Source organism: Pristiophorus japonicus, chromosome 8 (genome assembly GCF_044704955.1).
Source record: "Pristiophorus japonicus isolate sPriJap1 chromosome 8, sPriJap1.hap1, whole genome shotgun sequence".
Lineage (NCBI taxonomy): Eukaryota > Metazoa > Chordata > Chondrichthyes > Pristiophoridae > Pristiophorus > Pristiophorus japonicus.
Genome location: NC_091984.1, coordinates 148,492,821 through 148,519,314, shown reverse-complemented (window position 1 = coordinate 148,519,314; position 26,494 = coordinate 148,492,821). Strand labels below are relative to the sequence as shown.

The 26,494-nt window shown below is 48.8% G+C and overlaps 1 gene segment (V, D, J or C); it reads left to right on the top strand.

The window, feature by feature from the left end:
* The first annotated feature begins 5,961 nt into the window (after positions 1–5,961).
* Positions 5,962–25,090, top strand: LOC139269182 (immunoglobulin kappa variable 3-15-like). The segment is given in 4 exon segments: positions 5,962–6,010; positions 6,198–6,470; positions 13,652–13,731; positions 25,052–25,090. Coding segments are annotated over 4 exon segments (441 nt in total).
* Positions 25,091–26,494: the final 1,404 nt, after the last annotated feature.

The following is a 26,494-nucleotide window of genomic DNA, read 5'->3' as shown; positions in this document are numbered from 1 at the left end:
CCTTTCTCCCTTTTTAAACAAAGGTACCACGTTTGCAGTCCTCCAGTCCTCCAGTACCTGGGATTGCAATGTCAGCATCGCCCCTCTCGGCCAGCTCGGTCAGTAGTGGTGCTACCGAGCCACTCTTGGTGATGGACAGTGAAGTTCCCTGCCCCAGAGTACATTCTATGTCCTTGCTACTCTCAGTGTTTCTTCCAAGTGGTGTTCAACATGGAGGAGTACTGATTCATCAGCTGAGGGAGGGCGGGAGGTGGTAATCAGCAGGAGGTTTCATTGCCCGTGTTTGACCTGATGCCATGAGACTTCATGGGGTCCGGAGTCAATGTTGAGGACTCCCAGGGCCACTCCCTCCCGACTGTGTACCACTGAGCCGCCACCTCGGGTGATGGAGGAGTCTGGGACATTGGCTGAAAGGTATGATTCTGTGAGTAGGACTATGTCAGGCTGGTGCTTGACTCGTCTGTGGGGCAGCTCTCCCACTTTTGACACAAGTCCCCAGATGTTGGTGAGGAGGACGTTGCAGGGTCAGCACTGAGCCTGGGTCCACTGTCCTAGCCGGTCCGAGCTGCTGTTATTCTGCCTGATTGGACGGTTATTATTAGAGACACAGACCACAGCAGAAATCCCCCGTGCAAAAAATAACTGAAGAGATTGTCAGATCGGAAGAATGAAACTTCACCCACAGAGGAAGTGAAAGAGGGAGGTTGTCACAGCTGTACGTTTGTTCATGACACGGGAGAAAACTGTGAACCGCGCTCACAGCCTAGAATCTTACATCACAGAAGGAGGCCATTCGGCCCATCGTGCCTGTGCCGACTCCTTGAAAAAATTACCTAATTAGTCCCACTTCCTCTCTCTTTCCCCGTAACCCAGCAAATTGTTCCTTTTCAAGTATATATCCAATTCCCTCTTGCAGACCTGGGCCCACAGCACTAGACTGCCCCTAACCTGGGCACAACATTAGCATCTCATTCATTCACTGGGACAGGAAATGCCTGGTATGGGAAATGGAGCCCAGGGCTCTGAACGTTCCCTCTCCTCTCCTGAGGAAGGCTTCATGCTGGGGTCCAGTTCCATGGGCCCCGACAGCACGTTCCGACTTCACCCACTTCCCCATTCCAGGTGTGTAAGCCTGGACCCTCTCAGCAGGATATACGACTGCAGGAGGCCTCACCACTGTGTCCAGCACTGTCCTCACCCGAAATCCACACACAGCGTGCATTGATCTGGTGCCTTTAACATGCCAAAGGTCTCAAGATGCTTCACATCACTGCTGTAAGAACAGGGGAGCGTGGGTTCAGGGGGCTTTAGGAAGGGTGATTGAAGGCCTGGGTGAAAGGATGGTGTTTGATGGAGGAGAGAGCGCTGGAGAGGGGGAAGGATTAGAACATAAGAAATTGGAGTAGGAGTAGGCCATACGGCCCCTCGAGCCTGCTCCGCCATTTAATATGATCGTGGCTGATCCGATTATGGATTCAGATCCACTTCCCCGCCCGCTCCCCGAACCCCTTATTCCCTTGTCGGTTAAGAAACTGACTATCTCTGTCTTAAATTTATTCAATGAACCAGCTTCCACAGCTCTCTGAGGCAGCGAATTCCACAGATTTACAACCCTCTGAGAGAAGAAATTCCTCCTCATCTCAGTTTTAAATGGGTGGCCCTTTATTCTAAGATTATGACATCTGTTCTAGTCTCCCCCATCAATGGAAATATCCTCTCTGCATCCACCTTGTCAAGCCCCCTCATAATTTTATACGTTTTGAGAAGATCACCTCTCATTCTTCTGAATTCCAATGAGTAGAGGCCAAACCTACACAACCTTTCCTCATAAGTCAACCCCCTCATCTCCAGAATCAACCTAGTGAACCTTCTCTGAATTGCCTCCAAACCAAGTATATCCTTTCGTAAATATGTAAACCAAAACTGTATGCCGTATTCCAAATGTGTCCTGACCAATACCCTGTATAACTGTAGCAAGACTTCCCTGCTTTTATACTCCATCCCTTTTGCAATAATGGCCAAGATTCCATTGGCCTTCCTGATCCTGTACCTGCACACTAACCTTTTGTGTTTCATGCACCAGGACCCCCAGGTCCCACTGTGTACTGCAGCACTTTGTAATTTTTCTCTATTTAAATAATAACTTGCTCTTCGATTTATTTTTGCCAAAGTGCGTAACTTTACACTTTCCAACATTATACTCCATCTGCCAAATTTTGCCCACTCACTTAGCCTGTTTATGTCCTTTTGTAGGATTTTTGTGTCCTCCTCACACATTGCTTTTCCTCCTATCTTTGTATCATCAGCAAACTTGGCTATGTTACAATTAGTCCTTTCTTCCAAGTCATTAATATAGATTGTAAATAGTTGGGGTCCCAGCACTGATTACTGTTAGCAAACTCGAGAATGAACGATTTATCCCGACCCTCTGTTTTCAGTTAGTTAGTCAATCCTCTATCCTGCTAATATATTACCTCCCCCTCCCTCATGAACTTTTATCTTGTGCCTTTTATGTGGCACCTTGTAAAATGCATTCTGGAAATCCAAATACACCACATGTATATTGTACATTAATGATTTAGACGAGGGGATTAAATGTAGTATCTCCAAATTTGCGGTTGACACGAAGTTGGGTGACAGAGTGAGCTGCGAGGAGGATGCTATGAGGCTGCAGAGTGACTTGGATAGGTGAGGTGAGTGAGCAAATGCATGGCAGATGAAGTATAATGTGGATAAATGTGAGGTTATTCACTTTGGTGGTAAAAACAGAGAGACAGCCTATTATCTGAATGGTGACAGATTAGGAAAAGGGGAGGTGCAACGAGACCTGGGTGTCATGGTACATCAGTCATTGAAGGTTGGCATGCAGGTACAGCAGGCGGTTAAGAAAGCAAATGGCATGTTGGCCTTCATAGCGAGGAGATTTGAGTACAGGGGCAGGGAGGTGTTGCTACAGTTGTACAGAGCCTTGGTGAGGCCACACCTGGAGCATTGTGTTCAATTTTGGTCTCCTAACTTGAGGAAGGACATTCTTGCTATTGAGGGAGTGCAGCGAAGATTCACCAGACTGATTCCCGGGATGGTGGGACTGACCTATCAAGAAAGACTGGATCAACTGGGCTTGTATTCACTGGAGTTCAGAAGAATGAGAGGGGACCTCATAGAAACTTTCAAAATTCTGACGTGTTTAGACAGGTTAGATGCAGGAAGAATGTTCCCAATGTTGGGGAAGTCCAGAACCAGGGGTCACAGTCTAAGGATAAGGGGTAAGCCATTTAGGACCGAGATGAGGAGAGACTTCTTCACCCAGAGAGTGGTGAACCTGTGGAATTCTCTGCCACAGAAAGTGGTTGGGGCCAATTCATTAAATATATTCAAAAGGGAGTTAGATGAAGTCCTTACTACTCGGGGGATCAAGGGGTATGGCGAGAAAGCAGGAAGGGGGTACTGAAGTTTCATGTTCATCCATGAACTCATTGAATGGCAGTGCAGGCTAGAAGGGCTGAATGGCCTGCTCCTGCACCTATTTTCTATGTTTCTATGTTTCTATATCCACTGGTTCCCCTTTATCCACCCTGCTTGTTACATCCTCAAAGAAGTCCAGCAAATTTGTCAAACTTGACTTCTCCTTCATAAATCTATTCTGACTCTGCCTGACTGAATTATGTTTTTCCAAATGTCCTGCTACTGCTTCTTTAATAATGGACTCCAATATTTCCCCATCTCCAGATGTTAGGCTAACTGGTCTATAGTTTCCTGATTTTTGTCTGCATCCTTTTTATCATTAGAGGCATTACACTTGCAGTTTTTGAATCTGCTGGGATCTCCCCAGAACTCCCCAGGAATTTTGGTAAATTACAACCAATGCATCCACTATCGCTTTCGCTACTTCTCTGAAGACTCTAGGATGCAAGCCATCAGGTCCAGGGGATTTATCCGCCTTTTGTCACATTATCTTACTGAGTACCACCTCCTTAGTGATTGTGATTGTGTTCAGTTCCTCCCCCCACTATCCACTGACTATCCACTGTCGGAATATTGTTAGTGTCCTCTACCGTAAAGACTGCTACAAAATATTTGTTCAGAGTTTCTGCCATCTCCATGTTCCCCATCACTAATTCCCCAGTCTCATCCTCTAAGGGGCCAACATTTATTTTAGCCACTCTTTTCCTTTTTATATACCTGGAGAAACTCTTGCTAACTGTTTTTAAATTTTGTGCTAGCTTACTTTCATCTTTCCTTTCTTGTTTATTTTTTTGGTCATTCTTTGCTGACTTTTAAAAGCTTCACAATCTTTTGTCCTTCCATGAGTTTTGGTCACTTTGTATGCCCTTGTTTTTAATTAGATATCATCCTTTATTTCTTTCGCGAGCGACGGATGGCTATCTTTTCTTTCACACCCTTTCCTCCTCACTGGAATATATTTTTCAAGAGTTGTGAAATACCTCCTTAAATGTACACCAATGTTCATCCACCATCCTACACTTTAATCTATTTTCCCAGTCCACTTTAGCCAACTCTGCCCTCATACCTTTGTAGTCTCCATTATTTAAGCTTAGTACGCTGGTTAGAAATTCAACTTTCTCACTCTGCATCTGAACTTGAAATTCAACCATGCTATGATCACTCATTGCAAGGGGATCCTTTACTGGGAGATTGTTTATTAATCCTGCCTCATTACACAGGACCAGATCTAAGATAGCCTGCCCCATAGTTGGGTCCGTTACAGACTGCTCAAGGAACCCATCCCTTATGCACTCTATGAACTCTTCTTCAACGCTACCCTGACCAATTTGATTTGTCCCATCAATAGGGAGGTTAAAATCACCCATTACAAGTCATACCACGACAACTTCCAGCGCGAGCTGCTCCAAGTGAGCGACAGCTTCGAGGTGGGCGATTGGGTGACGTCATCAGGACCCAGGTCGCCATTTGGAGCATGGGCAGGAGCATCGGCTGAGCCTAGGTAAAGCAGAGAAGCGGGAAGGTCACGGGGAGGTGTGGCGAGTGATCGAGGGGAGGAGCGATGAGGGATCGTGGCTGAGATTTGCTGAGTGGTCATGGCGGAGTTCCAGCCAATGTTTGGTGCGGAGGAGCGGTGAGGGATCGTGGCGGAGATTTGGTGAGGGATCATGGTGGAGGTGCGGTAAATGAGGATTCGGCACCAGGAGAGCCGAGGGCCCAAGAGCAGCATAGACCAGGCTACACTGCGATATGTGTGCGCACTAGGCCCATGCAGTAGAGCAGGTCTCCAGTCGTCCTGGTTAACCCTTGCCACTGGATAAAGGCCTAGCTCTGTCAAGCCTGTGTAGTGGCTGATGTGCAACAGTCACCACACGTTAAAACAATCCATGCACAGGCATCTTCAACCTCTTCAATTGGAGTTCAGGACTGGAACATCGGGTCCTTCATTGAAACATCTCTGAACTCATGTGCAAGCAAGTCATCCTCGTTCGAGGGACCGTCGATGAGGATGATGAGTAGGTCAGTGAGGTCAGGGGCAGTAGGTCAGTGAGGTCAGGGGCTGCAGGTCAGTGAGTTCAGGGGTCATTTTGGATCAGCACTTGGTGTGAGGCAGGGAAGGAGGATGGAGGGGAGGGGGGCGTAGGAGGGGAGGGGAGGAGGGGAGGGGGGAGAAGGTGATGGGGGAGAGAAGGTGAGGAACGGCGAGAAGGGAAGGGGGGAGAGAAGGGGGGAGAAGGTTAGAGGGGGAGATGGAGATGGTGCGATCGCGAAAGAGCAACAGAGGGTGACAGACAAAGAGAGGAAGGGAGAGGGTGATGGTGGGAGGGAGGGATAGAAGAAGAGGAAGTGCAAGGTGCTGACGTGGCTTTCTCTGGGTGAAGACATTTACATACTGAGGGATGGGCAGTGAGACTCTCTCAGGCTGCAGGTTTATAAAGCAGAGCCCAGTGAAGGGCAGTTTATCAGTAAGCAGGCACAGGGACAGGAGCAGACACCATGATTTCACCCATCCAGCTGATCTGGCCTCTGGCATTCTGCGTCGCAGGTACCAATCTCTCTCCTTCCACGTTTAATATCTTCCTGCTGTCGATTTCTGTCCAACTCTACTGACCAGTGATTGAAGGGCAAATGCTGACACTAGAGGAGAACTCAGTGTCTCGAGCAATCTCTCATTTTACAGCGTCTTTCTGTGACAGTGCTTACTTCACTTTCTTTCCCCATTTCCCCCTCAGGTATCAGTGGGGACATCATCATGACCCAGTCTCCCCCGGTGCTGTCAGTGAGTGAGGGACAGACTGCAAAGATCACCTGTACTGCCAGTGCATCCGTTAGCAATGATGTTGCTTGGTACCAGCAGAAAGCCGGGCAGAAACCCACTCTGCTGATCTATGAGGCAACAGATCGTTTCACTGGAACCTCCAATCGCTTCACCGGCAGTTACCAGTCCAACACGTTCACCCTGAGCATCAGCAACGTGCAGAGCGAGGATGTCGCAAACTATTACTGTCAGTATGGGTATAGCTCCGCTGGACACTGTGATACACAGCCGTACAAAAACCTCAATATACACAGCCCCACCTCCTGTACTGACTCACCCCACAGTTATATATAATATATAATAATGGACACACAGCCCCACCTCCTGTACGGTTTAACACATGACTGACACACAGCTCGATGGGAGTGACGGCAGGAATATTCAGCTGGAAGCTGCAGTGAATTGGGAAAGGATGGAGTGGGTCAGAGAGGAGTTGGGGCTGTGTCTTCATCACTGACAATCTCACAGCTCTACTCTGTACATTCAGACAGCACGGAGACACTGGATGGTCCCTCTGTCCTCAATCCAAATAATCTCACAAACCCCCCACTATTGAGAGGGCCACAACTAATAAAACTCAAGGCATAAACATGAAAGGAAAGTGAACAAGTGAAATGGTCGTGCTCTTTCACTGCCCACCCCACACTCCAGGCCCTGCGGTGCCCACTCGTCGCAGAAGGCCTCAAGCCTACCCTGGGCTCCATCCCCAGGGTCATCCTGATGTGGACATAGCCCTCGAAGGGAGGCAGGCAGGCAGCGCGACCACCCCATGAGCCCCGTCCAACTGGGACCTGTGGATGGCCACCATGGGCAGGCCCACGGGGAGGCGCTCTGACCTGCCCGCTCTCCCTGCACCGGGTGACCAGGCCCAGGAGCAGCCCCATGGGGAGGCCCTCCGACCTGTCCACTCTCCCTGCACCGGGTGGCCAGGCCCAGGAGCAGGCCCACAGGGAGGCCCTCCGACCCGTCCACTCCCCCCGCACCGGGTGACCAGGCCCAGGAGCGTGGGACTGAAGTGGAGCCAGAAATCGAGGAGCAGCCCCTTCAAATAGTGGAAGAGGGGCTGCATCCTCTCACACTCCATGTACACACGGGTCACGGACTGAGGAAACAGGTTTCTAAAGCCCCTGAAACTCGTTATTTTATAATGATCCCCGAGGAAGGCCTGTGTCAGCAACACAAACATCTCGCTTGCAGACGGAGCCCGTTGTTCAAGGGGCACAAAGAGGTGAGCCCTGTGTGAGGGGGACTTTCATTCTCCAGCAATTCCATGGCCCCAGGGTTACCGTCTGATGGGGCGGGAAGGGCAGCTGGGAGATTTGTCCCAAACACGTCGGATTCCCAACTCTCCCGGGCACTGCCACAGGCAACTCAGACACAGAGAGAGAGGGAGGGAGAGAGGGAGAGGGAGGGAGTGAGAGAGAGAGAGAGAGCACGAGAGAGCGTGATTGTAATGGGAGAGAGATTGAGTGAGTGTGGGAGGGAGAAGGAGGGAGACAGATTGAGGGAGAGGGAGCGGCAGAGAGGGAGGGAGGAAGAGGGAGTGAGGGAGAGAGAGAGAGTGTGAGAGGGAGGGAGAAACAGAGTCAGCGAGACTGTGAGAGAGAGCGAGAGAGTATGAGAAACAGAGTGAGTGAGACACACTCATACACAGACAGAGAGCGGGGGAGAGAGACTGAGTGAGCCAGGGACGGAGGATATTGTACAGCCGCTGCACTGGAAGCTGTCACTGTGGCTCACGTTCGGTAAAGGAACCAAGCTCAGACTGAGTAAGTAAAACCCAATGCTCCGTTATTAACACTTTAAATACTGAATCTTTCTAAGACACAAATGCTGAATGTGCGAAGGTGTTAGTTTACATATGATTACACTCGATCCTCCCGTCTTTCCTCATCTAAATCTATCAGCATAACCCTCTATTCCCTTCTCCCTCATATCCCTGTCTAGCCTCCCCTTAAATACATCGATACTATTCACTTCAATCACTCCCTGTGGTAGCCAGTTCCACATTCTCACCGCTTGCCGGGTAAAGAATTTTCTCCTGAATTCCCGATTGGATTTCTTGCTGACTATCTTATATTGATGGCCTCTAGTTCTGCTCTTCCCCACATGTGGAAACACTCTCTCTGTATCCACTCTATCAAATCCTTTCCTAATGTTAAAGACCTCTATCAGGTCACCCCTCAGCCTCAAGAGAAAAGAGCCCCAGCCTGTTCATCCTTTCCTGATATGTAAACCCTCGCACTTCTGGTCCCATCCTTGTAAACCTTCTCTGCACCCTCTCCAGTGCCTGTGTATGGGTTATATAATATGGTGGGGAGCTGCGGTGAATGAAAGGGTTAATTGAAGAGTGCTGTGTATGACAGGGAGCCTGGCTGTATTCCTTTACCCACACTCCCCCTTCACCCAGCAAAGTACAAGTAACGAACTGTTACCCACCGTGTGGAGGAGATCTGGACGTTGGCACACTGCGGTCCCATCCCTGCACCATCCCCGGAAATCGCTCCCGAGCCTCCTGCCTGTCTCAGTGTGACAGACACGGTGTGTGAGACACGGGCAGAGTGTGGGTGTGAGTGAGTGAGCTCGCTGGGGGCAGTCTGTGCTCCTGTCACAGTCTCTGATATAACTGAGCTCAGCCTCAGCACACTGACACTCCCGAGGTCCCGCCTCCCCCAGCTCCAACTCTGATCTGTCCAGCCCCCGCTCACCTCCTGTCCAACTTCTGATCACAAACAGGGGCAGCAGGGCTCCAATCCGGCAGCTGCAGTGCTCCAGGGTTGTGGGGAGACTCTCAGTTGCTGTTTCTGTGGCTCGAGTTCAGGCCGATATTTATCCCTCGACCTACATCGCTTAAAATGCTTATTTACCTCATTGCTGTGTGTGGGAGCTTGCTGTGCACAAATTAGTTGCCCTGTTTCCCACATTACAACAGTGACTGCACTTCAAAAATGTATTTCATTGGCTGTGAAGCACTTTGGGACATCCTGAGGTGTAAATGGCGCTATATAAATGCAGGCCTTTCTTTAATTTCTCTTTTCTTTTTATTAACTGGGCATCGTACAATTCCTCTGCTGATTAAATCTGGACCCAGCAGAAAATCCCCAGAACACGGACTAATGTTCCATAAGAACTTGGGAATTAGGAGCAGGAGGAGGCCATTCGGCCCCTCGAGCCTGCTCCGCCATTCAATGAGATCATGGCTGATCTTCTACCTCAACTCCACTTTCCTGCACTGTCCCCATATCCCTCGATTCCCTTAATATTCAAAAATCTATCGATCTCCGGAATATACTCAAGGACTGAACCTCCACAGCCCTCTGGGAAAGAGAATTCCACAGATTCATCACACTCTGAGTGAAGAGGTATCTCCTCATCTCAGTCCTAAATGGCCGAGCTTTTATACTGAGACTGTGACCCCTGGTTCTAGACTCCCCAGCCCGAGGAAACATCGTCCCTGCATCTACCCTGTCAAGCCCTGTCAGAATTTTGTATGTGTCAATGAGATCCCTTCTCATTCTTCTAAACACTGGAGAATATAGGCCTAGTCTACTCAATCTCTCCATAGGACAATCCCCCCATCCCAGATGTCCATCTGATGTGTCTTCATGTTTGTCATACGTGATGGAGCAGACAGCAGGAGTTCCACCAGCAACGCAGGACGTTACCTCAGTGCCCGGCCCACTTTCCCCATCCACTTACCATATTCTTACAGGTAAACGGGCTTAGCACCTGCCCTCGGCCGTTAAAATGTCGCACCTCTACACCACAGGCTGCCCGTCATCTGCTCCCCATCTCACTCCTGAAGGCACTACCTCTGGCTGGGGCACAGCTCCCCTCCCTAAGTGGGCTCACTGTTCCAGTGTGATCCCTGAGACTGAGTGTGTCATGCTTATCGACAGTGAGGTATCAGCCGTGGCTCAGTCACTTGCACGCTCGGCTCTGAGGGACATTCACGACCACCAGACATCCCAAAGTGCTTTACAACCAATGAAGTACTTTTTGAAGTGTACTCACTGTTGTAATGTAGGAAATGCAGCAGCCAATTCGTGCACAGCAAGCTCCCACAAACAGCAATGTGCTGATGACCAAATAACCTGTTTTTGTCATGTTGCGAAATAAATATCGGCCAGGACACCAGAGTGGGATTTGAACCCTCAAATTCTGACTCAGAGGTGAGGCTGCTACCAACTGAGCCACTGGCTGACACCATTTGGTCCATCGTATCTTCGCTGGCCGACAAAGATCTCTCCAGCTTAATCCCACTTTCCAGCTCTGGGTCCGTAGCCCTGTAGGTTACGGCACTTCAAGTGCACATCCAAGTACTTTTTAAATGTGGAGATTGTTTCTGCCTCTACCACCCTTTCAGGCAGTGAGTTCCAGACCCCCACCACCCTCTGGGTGAAGAATTGTTTTCTCATCTCCCCTCTAAACCTTCCACCAATTACTTTAAATCTATGCCCCCTGGTTGTTGACCCCTCTGCTAAGGGAAATAGAGCCTTCCTATCCACTCTATCTCGGCCCCTCATAATTTTATACACCTCAATAAGGTCTCCCCTCAGCCTCCTCTGTTCCACGGAAAACACCCCCAGCAGATCCAATCTTTGTTCATAGCTAAAATTTTCCAGTCCAGGCAACATCCTCGTAAATCTTCCTGTGTGCAATTGGTTGTAAAGCACCTTGGGACATCCTGAGGCTGTGAAAGGCGCTATATAATTTCAAGGCCTTCTTTCATTGAAGTGGGACGGCCCTGATCCTGACCCTCGCCCATTGTCTGCGCACTCTGACCTTCCAGGAGCTCACGGGATCATTGGGAGCAGTGACCCTGCCTGACCCCGGTACACTGAGGCTAATTGTAGCCTCACCTTTGATCTCACCCCGGTGCTGGGCAGCAAGCTTTTAAACGCAATCTAGAAGCTTCTACACCGACACCCAACATGAAGCCTTGCTGAAGTGTGTTTATACAAGTGTGCCGCAATGTTCCCGGATAAAGTTCTCCCGATCTGTGTGTGATCTGAGCTTTCTCACTGCTGAGCCTGTTTCCCCTGTATCCACCCATCTACAGTTCGAGCTTCCTGCCAGTGAACAGCATCTTAACGGGACACTCAGTCTTTACCGACTCTTACTGTTAACCATTTCAGTGCTGAATGTGTGCCAACCCTGCACTGCAGATGTTAATACAACAGTCCAATATGATTTTGAGTATCAGCCGTGGCTCAGTGCATTGCACTCTCACCTTTGAGTCAGAAGGTTTGTGGGTTCAAGTCCCACTCCAGGGACTTGAGCACAAAAATCTAGGCTGACACTGCAGTGCATTGCTGAGGGACCGCCGCACTGTCGGAGGGGCTGTCTTTCAGATGAGACGTTAAACCGAGGCCCCGTCTGCCCTCTCAGGTGGATGTAAAAGATCCCATGCCACTATTTTGAAGAAGAGCAGGGGAGTTCACCGGTGTCCTGGTCAATATATATCCCTCAACCAACATGACAGAAGAACAGATTTTCAGGTCATTATCACATCGCTGTTTGTGGGAGCTTGCTGTGCGCAGATTGGCTGCCGTATTTCCCACATTACAACAGTGACTGCACTCCAAAAGTACTTCATTGGCTGTAAAGTGCTTTGAGACGTATGGGGGTTGTGAAAGGTGTAATATAAATGCATGGCTTTTATTTTTTTTAATCACCTTTGTAAGGGGTGGTTTGCAGGGGGTCAGCTTTCCCTTCTGACCTTATATGAGCGGTTTCGAATCGCTCCCACACCCTTGGTCCCAGACATTGGAATTATGAAGGGATTGTGACAGACTTGGACAGACAATCGGTTTCAAGGTAGGAAGCAGGTATGCCTTTATTGTTTTTAAAAAGAAGTAAAAGGCACACCTTTAATAACACACACAGACCAATACACACTGAGGAGTACAATACATTGAATAAATTGTCAAATTACAGCCTGTGGGGAAAAGAATACAGCTTCAACTCTAAATGGGGTAAAGAGGAGAATGCAGATACATTTACACAAGTTATCCCAGCCTCCCCCCTCCCAATTCCCCTAACTAACTAAGTTAGAGCTCTGAGGGTTCAGGGGCTATGCTCACCAATCCCTTTAGACAGTTGCCGGTGAATCACAGTTTCGGGGTTCTCTGCACTTGGCCTTCTAGGCTAGCCGTACCCCGGATGGAGGAGAGGACTTCGGACTGCGTAGTCTTCGGTTGGGATGCATCCGTTGATGCGGTAAGTTGCGTTTTGGATGTATGGGGTAAGTACCCATTTTCTTTGGTTAGGAATAGTTTTAGTGAGTCCCTTTTGGTAATTTCTTCCCCATTGGGACGTTCAGAAGTAGATTGTAGAGTGGTTGTCAATTTGGTTGCTGACAACCTTCCGTTTCGTGGGCCTCGTGCTCGGTCAGTTCCTGATCAGTTCTGGTAGTTTCCTTCACTATTCCATTTCTTCACTGTAGAGCAAGCAGGCTGCTTGTCTGTGTCTGTGTTCCAGTCTGTGTCCTTGTTCGAGTCTGTGCGAGTTCCAGTCTGTGTTCTGTTAGTTTTTCCTTGTAAAACTGGGGGATAGATATATCCCAAAAAAAGGTTCCGTTATCTCCCATCAAATCTCTTGGGCTCTGTTTAAACTGTTCTATCCATTGACTTTCAAATGTCTCCTTTGTCAGCAGTAACTCGATTAGGGTGTGAGAATGTGCTATCACTGGTTTTGCATTGTTTTAGGATTGTCCAGTTTTTCTGACCATGATTTCCATTATGCTTGATTGGGTAATTCGATTATCTCTTAGGGGGTGAATAGTTCCCCCAGACAGTCTGGGATCCTTAATACACGAATTTTCTTCACAGAAGTTAGCCCCACCTCCTGTATTCGGCAACTCTTTTTCGCAGCCAAAATGTTGTATAATCTTAAAATCGATATGCTCCTTCCCATAGATGTTTAGGGGATCTCAGGCTTCTGTAATTTAGGTCCATTTTGAATTCTCTTTTCAAAAAGTCCAAACACAGGGGAGGTCTCCATGAATGCATCCCCTTTTATCCCCTGCAGGCGCCGTCTGCCCCTTTAAACTCATTTTAAAAGTCCAGAAAGGGATTCTTCTCCTCTGCAGGGGAAAGGTACTAGGAATCTTTGCGAAATATTGGTAAATTCTACACCTTAACATTAAACGCATTTATATTTAGATTAAACTTATCAAGCGAGGCAAAGAAGATGAAGAATTAGTGTTGCTCGCCTCTAATGGTTAATCGCCAGCCAGGAGTTCATTAACCCAGGTCTCCGTTATCAGATCTGAATTATCCCCACACGGAAACACCCACAGTGACACACACACACACACACACACACTAATATACATCTATTAAACAGATTTCTCCTCCCTTTCAGGTCGAGGGAAGACACCACCCACGCTGACCCTGCTGCCCCCCTCCCCGGAGGAGGTCACGACCAAGGGCACTGCCACCCTGGTGTGCCTCGCCGATCACTTCTACCCCGATGCGGTGGAGGTGGAGTGGAAGAAGGACGGGGCGACCATTTCGGCCGGGGTCCAGACCAGCGACTACCTGCGAGCTTCGGACAACACCTACAGTGTCAGCAGCCTGCTGACCCTCTCTGGCTCCGACTGGGAGTCCAACGCCAGCTTCTCCTGCAGCCTCACCCACGAGAGCCTCTCCTCTCCCCTCAGCAAGGGCGTCAGGAGAGCAGAATGTGCGTAGTGTGTCAGGGACAGTCCGCGGGGGAGACGCAACTTTAAACAGAACAGGGGGTGAGCCGGGAGGCCAAAGGTCATTGTCAGCACTGCATTTCTACTCTCTTCCTTCTCGGGACTATGTCAGGGAAAGCATCTGAGGGTCAGGGGGTAAGGCATGTTATTGGGGCAGTGTCAGGGGAGCTTTACTCTGTATCTAACCCGTGCGGTACCTGCCCTGGGAGTGTTTGATGGGACAGTGTTGACTCGTAAAACCTCTCGAAGATGCTGAAGACTGTCCGCAGAGTAAAACTAATGTTAAACTGCGAAGTGCCGCTTCAGTAAGCAGATCCCCTCCCTGCTTACCCTGCTGTTATAATTCAAGGTTTTGTCCCCGTTTAAAGGGACAGGATTCTCACGGTGTGGAGAAAATCCCCACAACTGTTTTAATAAAGCTGCATTCTCCCTGTGAATGTCTCCAGCTCGCTCTCACTGGGCTGTTTATTCAAGTCTTATTTCTGTAAATGTGAATCTGTAAAAGGCAATAAACGTGAAGAATATTCAGTCTGTGTCTGGCGAATGCTTTGGAAATGTCCCACCTCCCCCTCAACTGGATTGGCTGCATTTCAGTAAGTGTCTGTCCTGATTGGCTGGGTGGGCTGTCAATCAATGGCACATCAGAAGGAAATTTGATTCAAAGCCTGTTATCAATCATTTTAAAACGATCAATTTGGCCTTGAACCCCTGGAGTGAACAAGATTAAACACAGAGACACTAAAAGCTGCTGGGGTGGGTGGGGTGGCTTGACCCATCCACCTCCACGGAGGTGTGTGGGGGACCTGACCCATCCACCTCCATGGCACGAACCTGGTATTGCAGTACTTCCAGGAACAGTGCAGTGGCTCCCGGCCTTTTGGCTAAAAGCATTGGCGCAGAGTGATCCATGATGTGTGCAAGGTGACCTCTGGCGTTTGTGATTTGACAAAGAATTGGAAAGATTGGCAACGAAAAATTAAAAAAAAAAAATTAAACCCTCTCTGTCTGAGCATTGGCTCTCACTCAGCACACTGAGGGTGTTGGGGCAGCCCCCGATGGTGGGATCGCACTGTGCACTGTGTGCTGACTGCTGGGGGCAATCTGGGGGCAGGAGGCCACAGTCACAACGTTGCATTCTCTCTCCTTAACGTGTGGCTCATGGTAGCAGCACAAAACTGTACCGAGTGAGGCCTCAGCTTAGGGAGAGGAGCAGTCAGTGTATCACCGTGTACATGTTCCTGAGTGTTAGTGTGGCTTACCCAGCACCGCCTGTAGGTGTGTGTGTGTGTGTGACTGTTACCCAGCACTGTCTGCAGGTGTGTGTGTGTGTGTGTGTGTGAGTGTTACCCAGCACGGTTATGTCGGCCTGAGGAGAGCTCCGCAGTGATGCTCCAGCTCCTGGGGGAGTCGGGGGTCGTTAGGAGGCTGGGGGGATGGGGGATGGGGGAGTGGAGGGGAGACCAGAGGGAGTGATCGGGGGCTGACCTTGTGGGAACTGGGGGGGGGGGAGAACCTGGGCGATCGGGTGTGGGGGTTCTCAGGGGGTCTCACCAATACCCTGTACAGATGTAGCAGGACTTCTCTGCTTTTATACTCCATCCCCCTGACAATAAAGGGCAACATTCCATTAGCTTTCCTGATCACTTGCTGTACCTGCATACTAACTTTTTGTGTTTCATGCACAAGGACCCCCAGGTGCCTCTGTACTGCAATAGCTTGCAATTTTTTCTCCATTTAAAAAATAAACTGCTTTCCTATTCTTTATGCCAAAGTGGATAACATCACATTTTCCCACATTACACTCCATCTCCCAACTTTTTGCCCACTCATTTAGCCTGTCTATATCCCTTTGCAGATTTCTTCTGTCCTCCTCACAATTTGCTTTCCCATCCATCATCATTGGCAGTCCCTCGGAATCGAGGAAGACTTGCTTCTACTCTGAGAATGAGTCGTTCGGTGGCTGAACAGTCCAATACGAGAACCACAGTCCCTGCCACAGGTGAGACAGATAGTTGTTGAGGGTAAGGGTGGGTGGGACAGATTTGATGCGCAATCCTTCCGCTGCCTGCATTTGATTTCTGCATGCTCTCGGCGATGAGTCTCGAGGTGCTCAGCGCCCTCCCGGATACACTTCCTCCACTGGGGGCGGTCTTTGGCCAGGGACTCCCAGGTGTCAGTGGGGAAGTTGCACATTATCAGGGAGGCTTTGAGTGTGTCCTTGTAACTTTCCTCTGCCCACCTTTGGCTCGTTTGCCGTGAAGGAGTTCCGAGTAGAGCGTTTGCTTTGGGAGTCTCGTGTCTGGCATGCGGACAATGTGGCCTGCCCAGTGGAGCTGATCAAGTGTGGTCAGTGCTTCAATGCTGGGGATGTTGGACTGGTCGAGGACGCTAATGTTGGTGCCTCTGTCCTCCCAGCAAACGTGGTTACTTTACACTCGATCCCTTTGTCATTAATATAGATTGTAAATAATTGAGACCCCAGCACCGATCCCTGTGGCACCCCACAAGTTACCGTTTGGCAACGGGAACATAACCCATTTAACCTGACTCTCTGTTTTGTGTTAGTTAGCCAATCCTCTATCCATGCTAATATATTATCCCCAACCCCGTGAACTTTTATCTTGTGCCTTTTATGTGGCACCTTATTGAATGCCTTCTGGAAATCCAAATACACCACATCCACTGGTTCCCCTTTATCCACCCTGCTCATTACATCCTCCAAGAATTCCAGTAAATTTGTCAAACATGATTTCCCTTTCATAAAACCGTGCTGACTCTGCTTGATTGAACTATGCTTTTCCAAATGTCCTGCTATTGCTTCCTTAATAATGGACTCCAGCATTTTCCCAACGACAGATGTTAGGCTAACTGGTCTATCGTTTCCTGCTTTCTGTCTGTCTCCTTTTTTAAATAGGGGTGTTACATTTGCTGTGCGTGCTTTGGAGAGGGCGTTAAAAGGTGCGGTGACATCCAGAATACCAGATTTTCCGTCCATTCAACAACAACAACCTGTATTTATATAGCGCCATTTACGTAGAGAAATGTCCCAAGGCAATTCCCAGGAGTATTATGAGATACAAAATTTGACACCGAGTCACATAAGAAGAAATTAGTATAAGTGAGCAAAGAGGGATGTTTTAAGGAGTGTCTTCAAGGAGGAAAGAGAGGTAGAGAGGCAGAGAGGTTTAGGGAAGGGAGTTCCAGAGCTGGGGTCTCGGCAACAGAAGGCACGGCCACCAATAGTTGAGCGATTACAATCAGGGATGCTCAGGAGGGCAGAATTGGAGGAGCACAGACATCTCGGGAGGTTGTGGGGCTGGAGGAGATCACAGAGATAGGGATGGGCGAGGTCATGGAGGGATTTGAAATCAAGGATGAGAATTTAAAAAATCAAGGTGTTGCTTGACCGGAAGCCAATGTCTGTCACTACCCTCCCCCCTACCACCAACGAGCAGCACCCCCGCCTCCCTCCCTCTCCTCCCTCACTCCCGCCCTCCTCACACCCCTCCCTCACCATCCCTCCCTGCTATTCAAACACCCCTATCCCTCACCCACTACTCCCTCCCAATCTTCCTGCACCCCTACCTCACACACCTCTCCTCCCCCCTCCCATCCCCTCCGCCCCTCCCAAGCCGGAATAGGCCATTTGGCCCCTCGAGCCTGCTCCGCCATTCAATGAGATCATGGCTGATCTTCTACCTCAACTCCACTTTCCTGCACTGTCCCCATATCCCTTGATTCCCTTAATATTCAAAAATTTATTGATCTCCATCTTGAATATACTCAAGGACTGAGCCTCCACAGCCCTCTGGGGTAGAGAATTCCAGAGATTCACCACCCTCTGAGTGAAGAAATTTCTCCACATCTCACTCCGAAATGGCCTACCCCTTATTCTGAGACTGTGACCCCTGGTTCTAGACACCCCAGCCAGAGGAAACATCCTCCCTGCATCTACCCTGTCCAGCCTTGTCAGAATTGTGTATGTTTCAATGAGATCCCCTCTCATTCTTCTAAACTCTGGAGAGTATGGGACTTGGAACTTGCGGAACCAAGGTGGGTAGATGGAGTTCAGATACAGATGAGCCGTGATCTGATTGAATGGGGGAACAGGCTCGAGGAGCTGAATGGCCTCCTCCTGTTCATTGTGCCCAGCAGCAGCTGTGTCCCTCTCCGCAACCTCATCTTGACTTTTATCAGTCGCATCAGAGCCTTGATTCCCTCACCAGGGGGCTGGTGTTTCCAGATCAATGTCCAGTTGATCGATGCCATGAGTCAGACTCAGTGAACGCTGTCAGCGGGTGGAAAGGTTGCTCTAACTGCAGCCTTGTTCCAATGCATTTGGGGAGGGGCAAAAAGGCAAGGGAATACACAATAAATGGGAGGGTACTGAGAGGGGTGGAGAAACGGAGGGACCTTGGAGTGCATGTCCACAGATCCCTGAAGGTAGCAGGCCAGGTCGATAAGGTGCTTAAAAAGGCACTCAGAATACTTGCCTTTATTTGCCGAGGTAGAGAATATAAAAACAGGGAGGTTATGCTTGACCTGTATAAAACACTAGTTAGGCCACAGCTAGAGTACTGCATGCAGTTCTGGTCACCACATTACAGGAAAGATATAATTGCACTCGAGAGGGTACAGAGGAGATTCACGAGGATGTTGCCAGGACTGGAGAATTTTAGCTATGAACAAAGATTGGATCTGCTGGTGGTGTTTTCCTTGGAACAGAGGAGGCTGAGGGGAGATCTTATTGAGGTGTATAAAATGATGAGGGGCTGAGATAGAGTGGATAGAATGGACCCATTTCCCTTAGCAGAGGGGTCAACAACCAGGGGGCATAGATTTAAAGTAATTGTTGGAAGGTTTAGAGGGGAGGTGAGGAAACAAGTCTTCACCCAGAGGGTGGTGGGGGTCTGGAACTCACTTCCTGAAAGGGTGGGAGAGGCAGAAACCCTCATCACGTTTAAAAAGTACTTGGATGTGCCCTTAAAGTGCCGTAACTCACAGGGCTACGGACCCAGAGCTGGAAAGTGGGATTCGGCTGGGTAGCTCTTTGTTGGCCGGCGCGGACACGATGGACCAAAATGGCCTCCTTCCGTGCTGTAATTTTCTGTGATTCTATGATCGTGCTGGTGGTGTTGACCACTTTAAAAGTCGTAGCATACATTTTATTGAATCTATTTCCATCCCCGGTTTCCCCGCTGCCAATAATTGGATCAATCGATGCTGTAGCGCCCCCTTGTGGTACATCTATATGGGCTCCACCCAAACCCCTGATTTCAACCCTTGAACCCACATTGCTGACGCTAGCTGGAGCCCCGCTCCTTAATCACAGCATCTCCCAGCACAGTGGGAGGCTATTCAGCCTGTCAAACCTGTGTTGGCTCTTTGACAAAGCTATGGACTACTATGGTCTTGACTAATGATCCAGAGACATGAGTTCAAATCCCACCACGGCAGCTGGGGAATTTAAATTCAGTTAATTAAATAAATCTGGAATAAAAAGCTTGTGTCAGTAATGGTGACCATGAAACTGCCAGATTGTCGTAAAAACCCATCTACCTGGCCTGCTACCTTCAGGGATCTGTGGACATGCAAACCCAGGTCCCTTTGTTCCTCTACACCTCTCAGTTTCCTACCAGTTAATGTATATTCCTTTGCCTTGTTAGCCCTCGTCAAATGCATGACCTCACACTTCTCTGGATTAAATTCCATTTGCCACTGTTCTGCCCACCTGACCATTTAATTGATATCTTCCTGCAGCCTACAGCTATCTTCTTCATTATTAACTACAAGGCCGATTTTCGTAGCATCTGCAAACTTCTTTATCATACCTGCAAAATTCAACTTTAAATCGTTGATATATACCACAAAAAGCAAGGGACCTTGTACTGAGCCCTGCGGAACCCCACTGGAAACAGCCTTCCAATCACAAAAATACCCATCAGCTATTACCCTTTGCTTCCTGCCTCTGAGCCAATTTTGGATCCAACTTGCCACTTTGCCCTGGATCCCATGGGCTTTTACTTTCATGACCATTCTGTAATGTAGGACCTTATCAAAAGTCTTGCTAAAATCCATATACACTACATCAAACGCACGAACCTCTTTGACACTTCTTATTACTTCCTCGATGAATTCAATTAAGTCAGTCAGACACGATCTACCCTTAACAAATCCATGCTGACTGTCCTTGATTAATCCGTGTCTTTCTAAATGAAGATTTATCCTGTCTCTCAGGGTTTTTTCCAATAATTTTCCCACCATGAGGTCAGGCTGACTGCCCTGTAATTACTCGGTCTATCCCTTTCTCCCTTATTTAAACAAAGGTACAACATTAGCAGCCCTCCAGTACTTGGAAAATGATGATCAGAGCCTCTGCTATTTCTTCTTTTGCTTCTCTTAACAGCCTGGGATACATTTGATCAGGCCCTGGGGATTTATCCACTTTCAAAGCTGCTAAGCCCCTGAATACCTCTTCTCTCACTATGTTTAGTTCATCTAATATTTCACACTCCTCCTCCCTCATTGCAATGTCTGCATCGCCCCTCTCTTTTGTGAAAACAGATGCAAAGTATTCATTGAGAATCATATCCACGTCTTACGTCTCCACACACAGATTACCTTTATGGTCTCTAATAGGCCCTACTCTTTCTTTAATTATCCTCTTGCTCTTAATGTATTTATAAAACTTCTTTGGGTTTTCCTTGATTTTACTTGCCAAAATGTTTTCATGCTCTCTCTTTGCTTTCCTAATTTCCTTTTTAATTGCACCCCTGCACTTTCTATACTCCTCTAAAGTTCCTGCAGTATTGAGCCCTCGGTATCTGTCATAAGCCTCCCTTTTCTACTTTTACGACACTGTATTTCCCTTGACATCCAGGGGCCTCCAGATTTGTTAGCCCCACCCTTTTTCTTTAAGGGAACAGACTTACTCTGAAACCACAAGATTTCCTCCTTGAATGCCTCCCACTGCTCTGACACTGATTTACCTTCAAGTAGCCGTTTCCAGTCCACTTTGGCCAAATCTCATCACAGCTCAGCAAAATTGGCTTTTCCCCAATTGAGAACTTTTATTCCTGGTCTATCTTTGTCCTTTTCCGTAAGTACCCTAAATCTAACTGAATTATGATCACTAGCACCAAAATGCTCTCCCACTGATACCCCTTCCACCTGCCCTCTTCATTCCCCAAAACCAAGTCCAGAACCGTCCCCTCCCTTGTTGGGCTTGTTACATTCTGGCTAAAAAAGTTCTCCTGAATGCATTTTAGGAATTCCGCACCCTCTATACCTTTCACACTAATTTTATCCCAGTTAATATTCGGGTAGTTGAAATCCCCTACTATTACTGCCCTATAGTTTTTGCACTTTTCACAAATGTGCCTACATATTTGCTCTTCTCTCTCCCTCTGACTGTTTGGGGGTCTATAGTACACTCCCAGCAGTGTGATTACCCCTTTTTCGTTCTTCAATTCGACCTATATGGCCTCATTTGATGATCCTTCCGACATATCATCCCTCCTCACAGCTGTAATTGTTTCTTTCAATTGTTTCACAACTGCGACCCCCTCCTTTTTTATCCCCTCTCTATCCCGTCTGAAAACCCTGTAACCAGGAATGTTGAGCTGTCATACTTGCCCTTCTTTCAGCTATGTCTCAGTAATAGCTATAATATCGTACTCCCAAGTGTCTATCTGTGCTCTCAGCTCATCTGCCTTATTCCCTATACTTCTTGCATTGAAGTATATATCATTTAGCACTGCCAAAATGCCTTGCTGTCTATTTTGGTCTTCTGGCTGTGGACCCTTCACCTGCCATAAGACCAACTCACTAAACGTGCTATTCATGTTATTCTCAGCATCGTGGATGCTCCAGAATGAATCCACCCTCAGCTCCAATTCCGCAACGCGGTCCGTCAGGAGCTGGAGGTGGATACACTTCCCGCACACGTAGTCTTCAGTCCCTGATTTCCCACAGAGTACAGGAGGAGCATAACACGTGTCCGAGCTCTCCTGCCATGACTTAACCCTTAGATTAACTTAAATTGGCAACAACAATGCTAAAAGTTACTCAGTGAAATAGAAGAGAAAAAGAAAAACTACTTACCAGTCACCATCATTTACCCCCTTGGCTGTGACATCACCTTTGTATTTCTTTCTACTTCTTTTTTGCCTTCTTCCTGTAGTTGCACTGGCATGCCTTTTCTTGGCCTCTCACCGACCCTGGACTGTCATCTCTCACCGACGTTGCCCGACTCCTTATCTCATGGCCTGAGTGCAAAATAAAGACTGACACTACTATGTATGTCATGTATCTCACATTACTGTATATAACTGTATCTTACCATGCTATACCTGACTGCAACTGGATAAGACCTGTAACAATAAGCATACCTTACCACCAGGTGTGCACTTGCAGGAGACACTCCATACCTGTCCCACTGAGGTATATAAAGGGAGGTCTCAGGCAAGTGCAGCACTGGAGAGCTGGAATTAAAGGTGCAGGTCCTGAGTGACCTTGACTTCAGCATGTGTCTTGTGTAAGTCAGTACATTAGAGTCAGGACTTAACAGTGGCGACGAGTTATGGGATCACAGAATCCACAGAATGGCTACCAACAGCTCAGATGAGAAATACAATGTTGGAGATAATTGGGATAACTTTATAGAAATGTTCCAGCAAATCTTTGTGACCAAAGACTGGCTAGGCGATGGTAAGACAGACAAGATAAGAGCCCATCTCTTGACCAGCTGTGGCTCGAAAACATACGCTTTAATGAAAAACCTGCTGGCACCCGAGAAACCAGCAAGCAAGTCGTTTGAGGAGTTGAGCACACTGGTGAGAGACCACCTGAAGCCAGTGAGCAACCTCCACATGGCCAGACACAGGTTCTACAACTACAGACGCTGTGTGGGCCAAAGCATACCCGACTTCGTGGCGGAACTTCGGAGGCTGGCTAGTTCATGTGAGTTCCCCAATGAACTAAGGAGAGAAGTACTGAGAGATTTTTTTATTGAAGGAATAGGCCACGCAGGCATATTCCGAAAGCTTATTGAGACTAAGAACTTGACTCTAGAGACAGCAGCACTGGTCGCACAGACATTCTTGGCAGGCGAAGAAGAAACGAGGCTGATTTTTTCTTCGGGTACGACAATCAACGAGGCATCGGAACAAGAGGTTCACATTGTGATATAAACCGCAACCCCCACACACAGACAAAGGCAGGAGAGCAGGCCTTCAACAGCAGACAGTGGCACCACAAGCCATCAAAATGAAGGACCACATGAACGGCCGATCACACCTCATCAACACACAATGCGAGAAATCAACAACAGATTGAGAGAAGCTCAAGGGAGATCAGCCAGACGCAGCTCATCCTTCGGAAACAATGGAAACGGTCTGTGTTGGAGATTGGGAAGGCACTCAACCAGGGTGTGTCGATTTCAGCATGCCGTTTGCAGAAACTGCAACAACACAGGGCATCTGGCTCGCATGTGCAGTAAAACAGCAGCTCGGCTGGTATACGAATCAGAAGGGTCGGAAAGCGGACCAGCAGATGGTTGGAACAGTGCACGGGGCGCCGAGGTACAGCGGGTTAACACGATCAATGTCCACTGTTCTCACACCAAGACGCCTCCAATTATGATGAGGGTTCTACTCAACGGGATACCCGTCAACATGGAACTGGACACGGGGGTCAGTCAATCTCTCATGAGCGTTCAACAAATTGAACAGCTGTGGCTGCACAAAAGCAACAGACCAAAACTCACAAGGATCGACACCAAACTAAGGACCTATACTAAAGAAATCGTTCGTCCTTGGCAGCGCCATGCTCTCAGCCACACACAAAGAGATGGTGAACCAACTTTCCCTGTGGATTGTCCCTGGGGATCTCCCAGCCCTGTTGGGGAGAAGCTGGCTAGCAGAACTTAATTGGAAATGGGATGATGTTCACGCCATGTCGTCAGAGGAATGGACCACCTGCTCAACAGTTCTAAGCCGTTTTGAACATCTCTTTCAGCCAGGTGTGGGCACCTTCAAAGGGGCTAAAGTTAGAATCTGCATCACACAGAATGCCAGACCAGTCCATCACAAGGCTAGAGCTGTGCCTTATGTGATGAGGGAAAAGATTGAAAACGAACTGGACCGGCTTCTGCGGGAAGGCGGAATTTCTCCCGTGGAATTCAGTGACTGGGCAAGCCCCATCGTCCCTGCCATGAAGCCTGATGGATCCGTGCGAATCTGTGGGTATTACAAGTCTACCATAAACAGAGTCTCCCTATAGGACCAATACCCGCTGCCCAGAGCGGAGGACCTATTTGCCACGTTGACTGGAGGAAAACTTTCCTCGAAACTTGACCTCACATCTGCGTATATGACGCAAGAACTGACCGAAGAGTCTAAGCTACTCACCACCATCAACACACATCACGATCTTTTTGTGTACAATTGATGCCCATTCGGCATCAGGTCGGCAGCTGCTATATTCCAGTGCAACATGGAGAGTCTGCTCAAGTCCATCCCGAGGATGGTTGTGTTTCAAGATGACATACTCATCCCGGGCAGGGGCACCGACTCTCATCTCCGCCATCTTGAGGAAGTACTAAGTCGATTGGATCGGGTAGGCCTAAAAGTTAAGAAATCCAAGTGTCTGTTTCTCACACCTGAGGTTGAATTTTTGGGCAGAAGGATTGCCGCTGATGAAGTCCGCCCAACCGAATCCAAAATCGAAGCGATTCGCCTTGCAACCAGGCCCCGGAATGTCTCGGAACTACGCGCCTTTCTCGGGCTACTCAATTACTTTGGGAACTTTATGCAGAAGTTGAGCACGCTGCTGAAGCCTCTCCACGTGCTACTCAGAAAGGGGTGCGATTGGTTTTGGGGGGACGCCCAAGAATGCACTTTCAATAAGGCACGCAACCTTCTGTGTTCCAAGAGTGTTTTAGCCTTTTTTGACCCAGGTAAAATGCTAGTCCTTACGTGTGATGCGTCAGCGAACGGGGTCGGGTGCGTTTTACAGCACGTCAATGATGCGGGTAAATTGTAGCCCGTTGCTTGTGCCTCCAGGTCACTTTCGCGGGCGGAGCGCGGTTACGGTATGGTTGAGAAGGAGGCGCTCGCGTGCGTGTATGGTGTCAAAAAGATGCACCAATACCTTTTCGGGGCCAAGTTTGCGTTAGAAACCGACCACAAACCCCTCACGTCCCTACTATCCGAGTGCAAGGCAATAAACGCCAACGCCTCGGCGCGCATTCAGCGGTGGGCACTCATGCTGGCGGCTTATGACAACACAATAAGGCACAGACCAGGCACAGACCACTGTACCGACGCGCTTAGCAGGCTACCCCTGGTGACCACAGAAGGGTCCGACGAACAGGACTGTGAGATGGTCATGGCAATCAATGCCTTTGAATCCACAGATTCGCACATGACGGCTCGCCAAATCAGAGCCTGAACAACCAGTGACCCCACGTTATCTCTCGTTAAAAGATGCGTTTTAACCGGTGACTGGGCAGAGGCTCGCGATGCCGGCCCCGAGGAGGTCAAATCCTTCCATAGCCACATGCATGAACTCTCACTACAGGCAGACTGCCTGATGTGGGGCAGTCGAGTAGTTATGCCCTTACGACGCAGGGAGGCGTTAGACCGGGAGCTGCATCGCGAGCACCCAGGGATCGTTCGTATGAAGGCCATAGCCAGATCTCATGTCTGGTGGCCTGGCATTGATGCGGACTTGGAGCTCTGCATCCGTTGGTGCACCATTTGTGCCCAACTCAGTAATGCCCCCAGGGAGGCCCTGGCCTACCAAACCGTGATCGCGGGTGCATGTAGACTATACGGGTCCATTCATGGGCAAAATGTTCCTCGTAGTCGTTGATGCATTTTCAAAATGAATCGAGTGCACCATTTTAAACTCGAGCACCACCTCTACCACTGTGGAGAGCCTCAGAACCATGTTTGCAACGCACGGCATTCCTGACATATTGGTCAGTGATAATGGTCCATGCTTCACCAGCGCAGAATTTCACGATTCTATAGTTAACCACGGTATAAATGACGTTAAGACGGCACCCTTCAAGCCGGCCGCCAATGGGCAGGCGGAGCGAGCAGTGCAGATCATTAAACAAGGCATGCTCGGAATCCAAGGTCCCATGCTGCAGAGCCGCCTGTCGTGACTGCTGCTGGCATACAGATCTCATCCCCATTCATTGACTGGGGTTTCACCCGCGCAACTATTGATGAAACGAACCTTAAAGACCAGGCTCTCGTTGATCCTCCCAGACATGCATGAAATTGTTGTGGCTAAGCGTCAATAGCTAACTGAGTACCATGACCGAAATTCGAGGGGGAGGTGGAATGAGATAGGGGACAAAGTGTTTGTGCTAAACTATGGCCGGGGTCCCAAATGGCTTGCAGGGACAGTAACAGACAAAGAGGGAAACAGGCTACTGGTGGTACAAATGGACAATGGCCAAACCTGCCGGAGGCATGTAGACCAAGTCAAAAGTA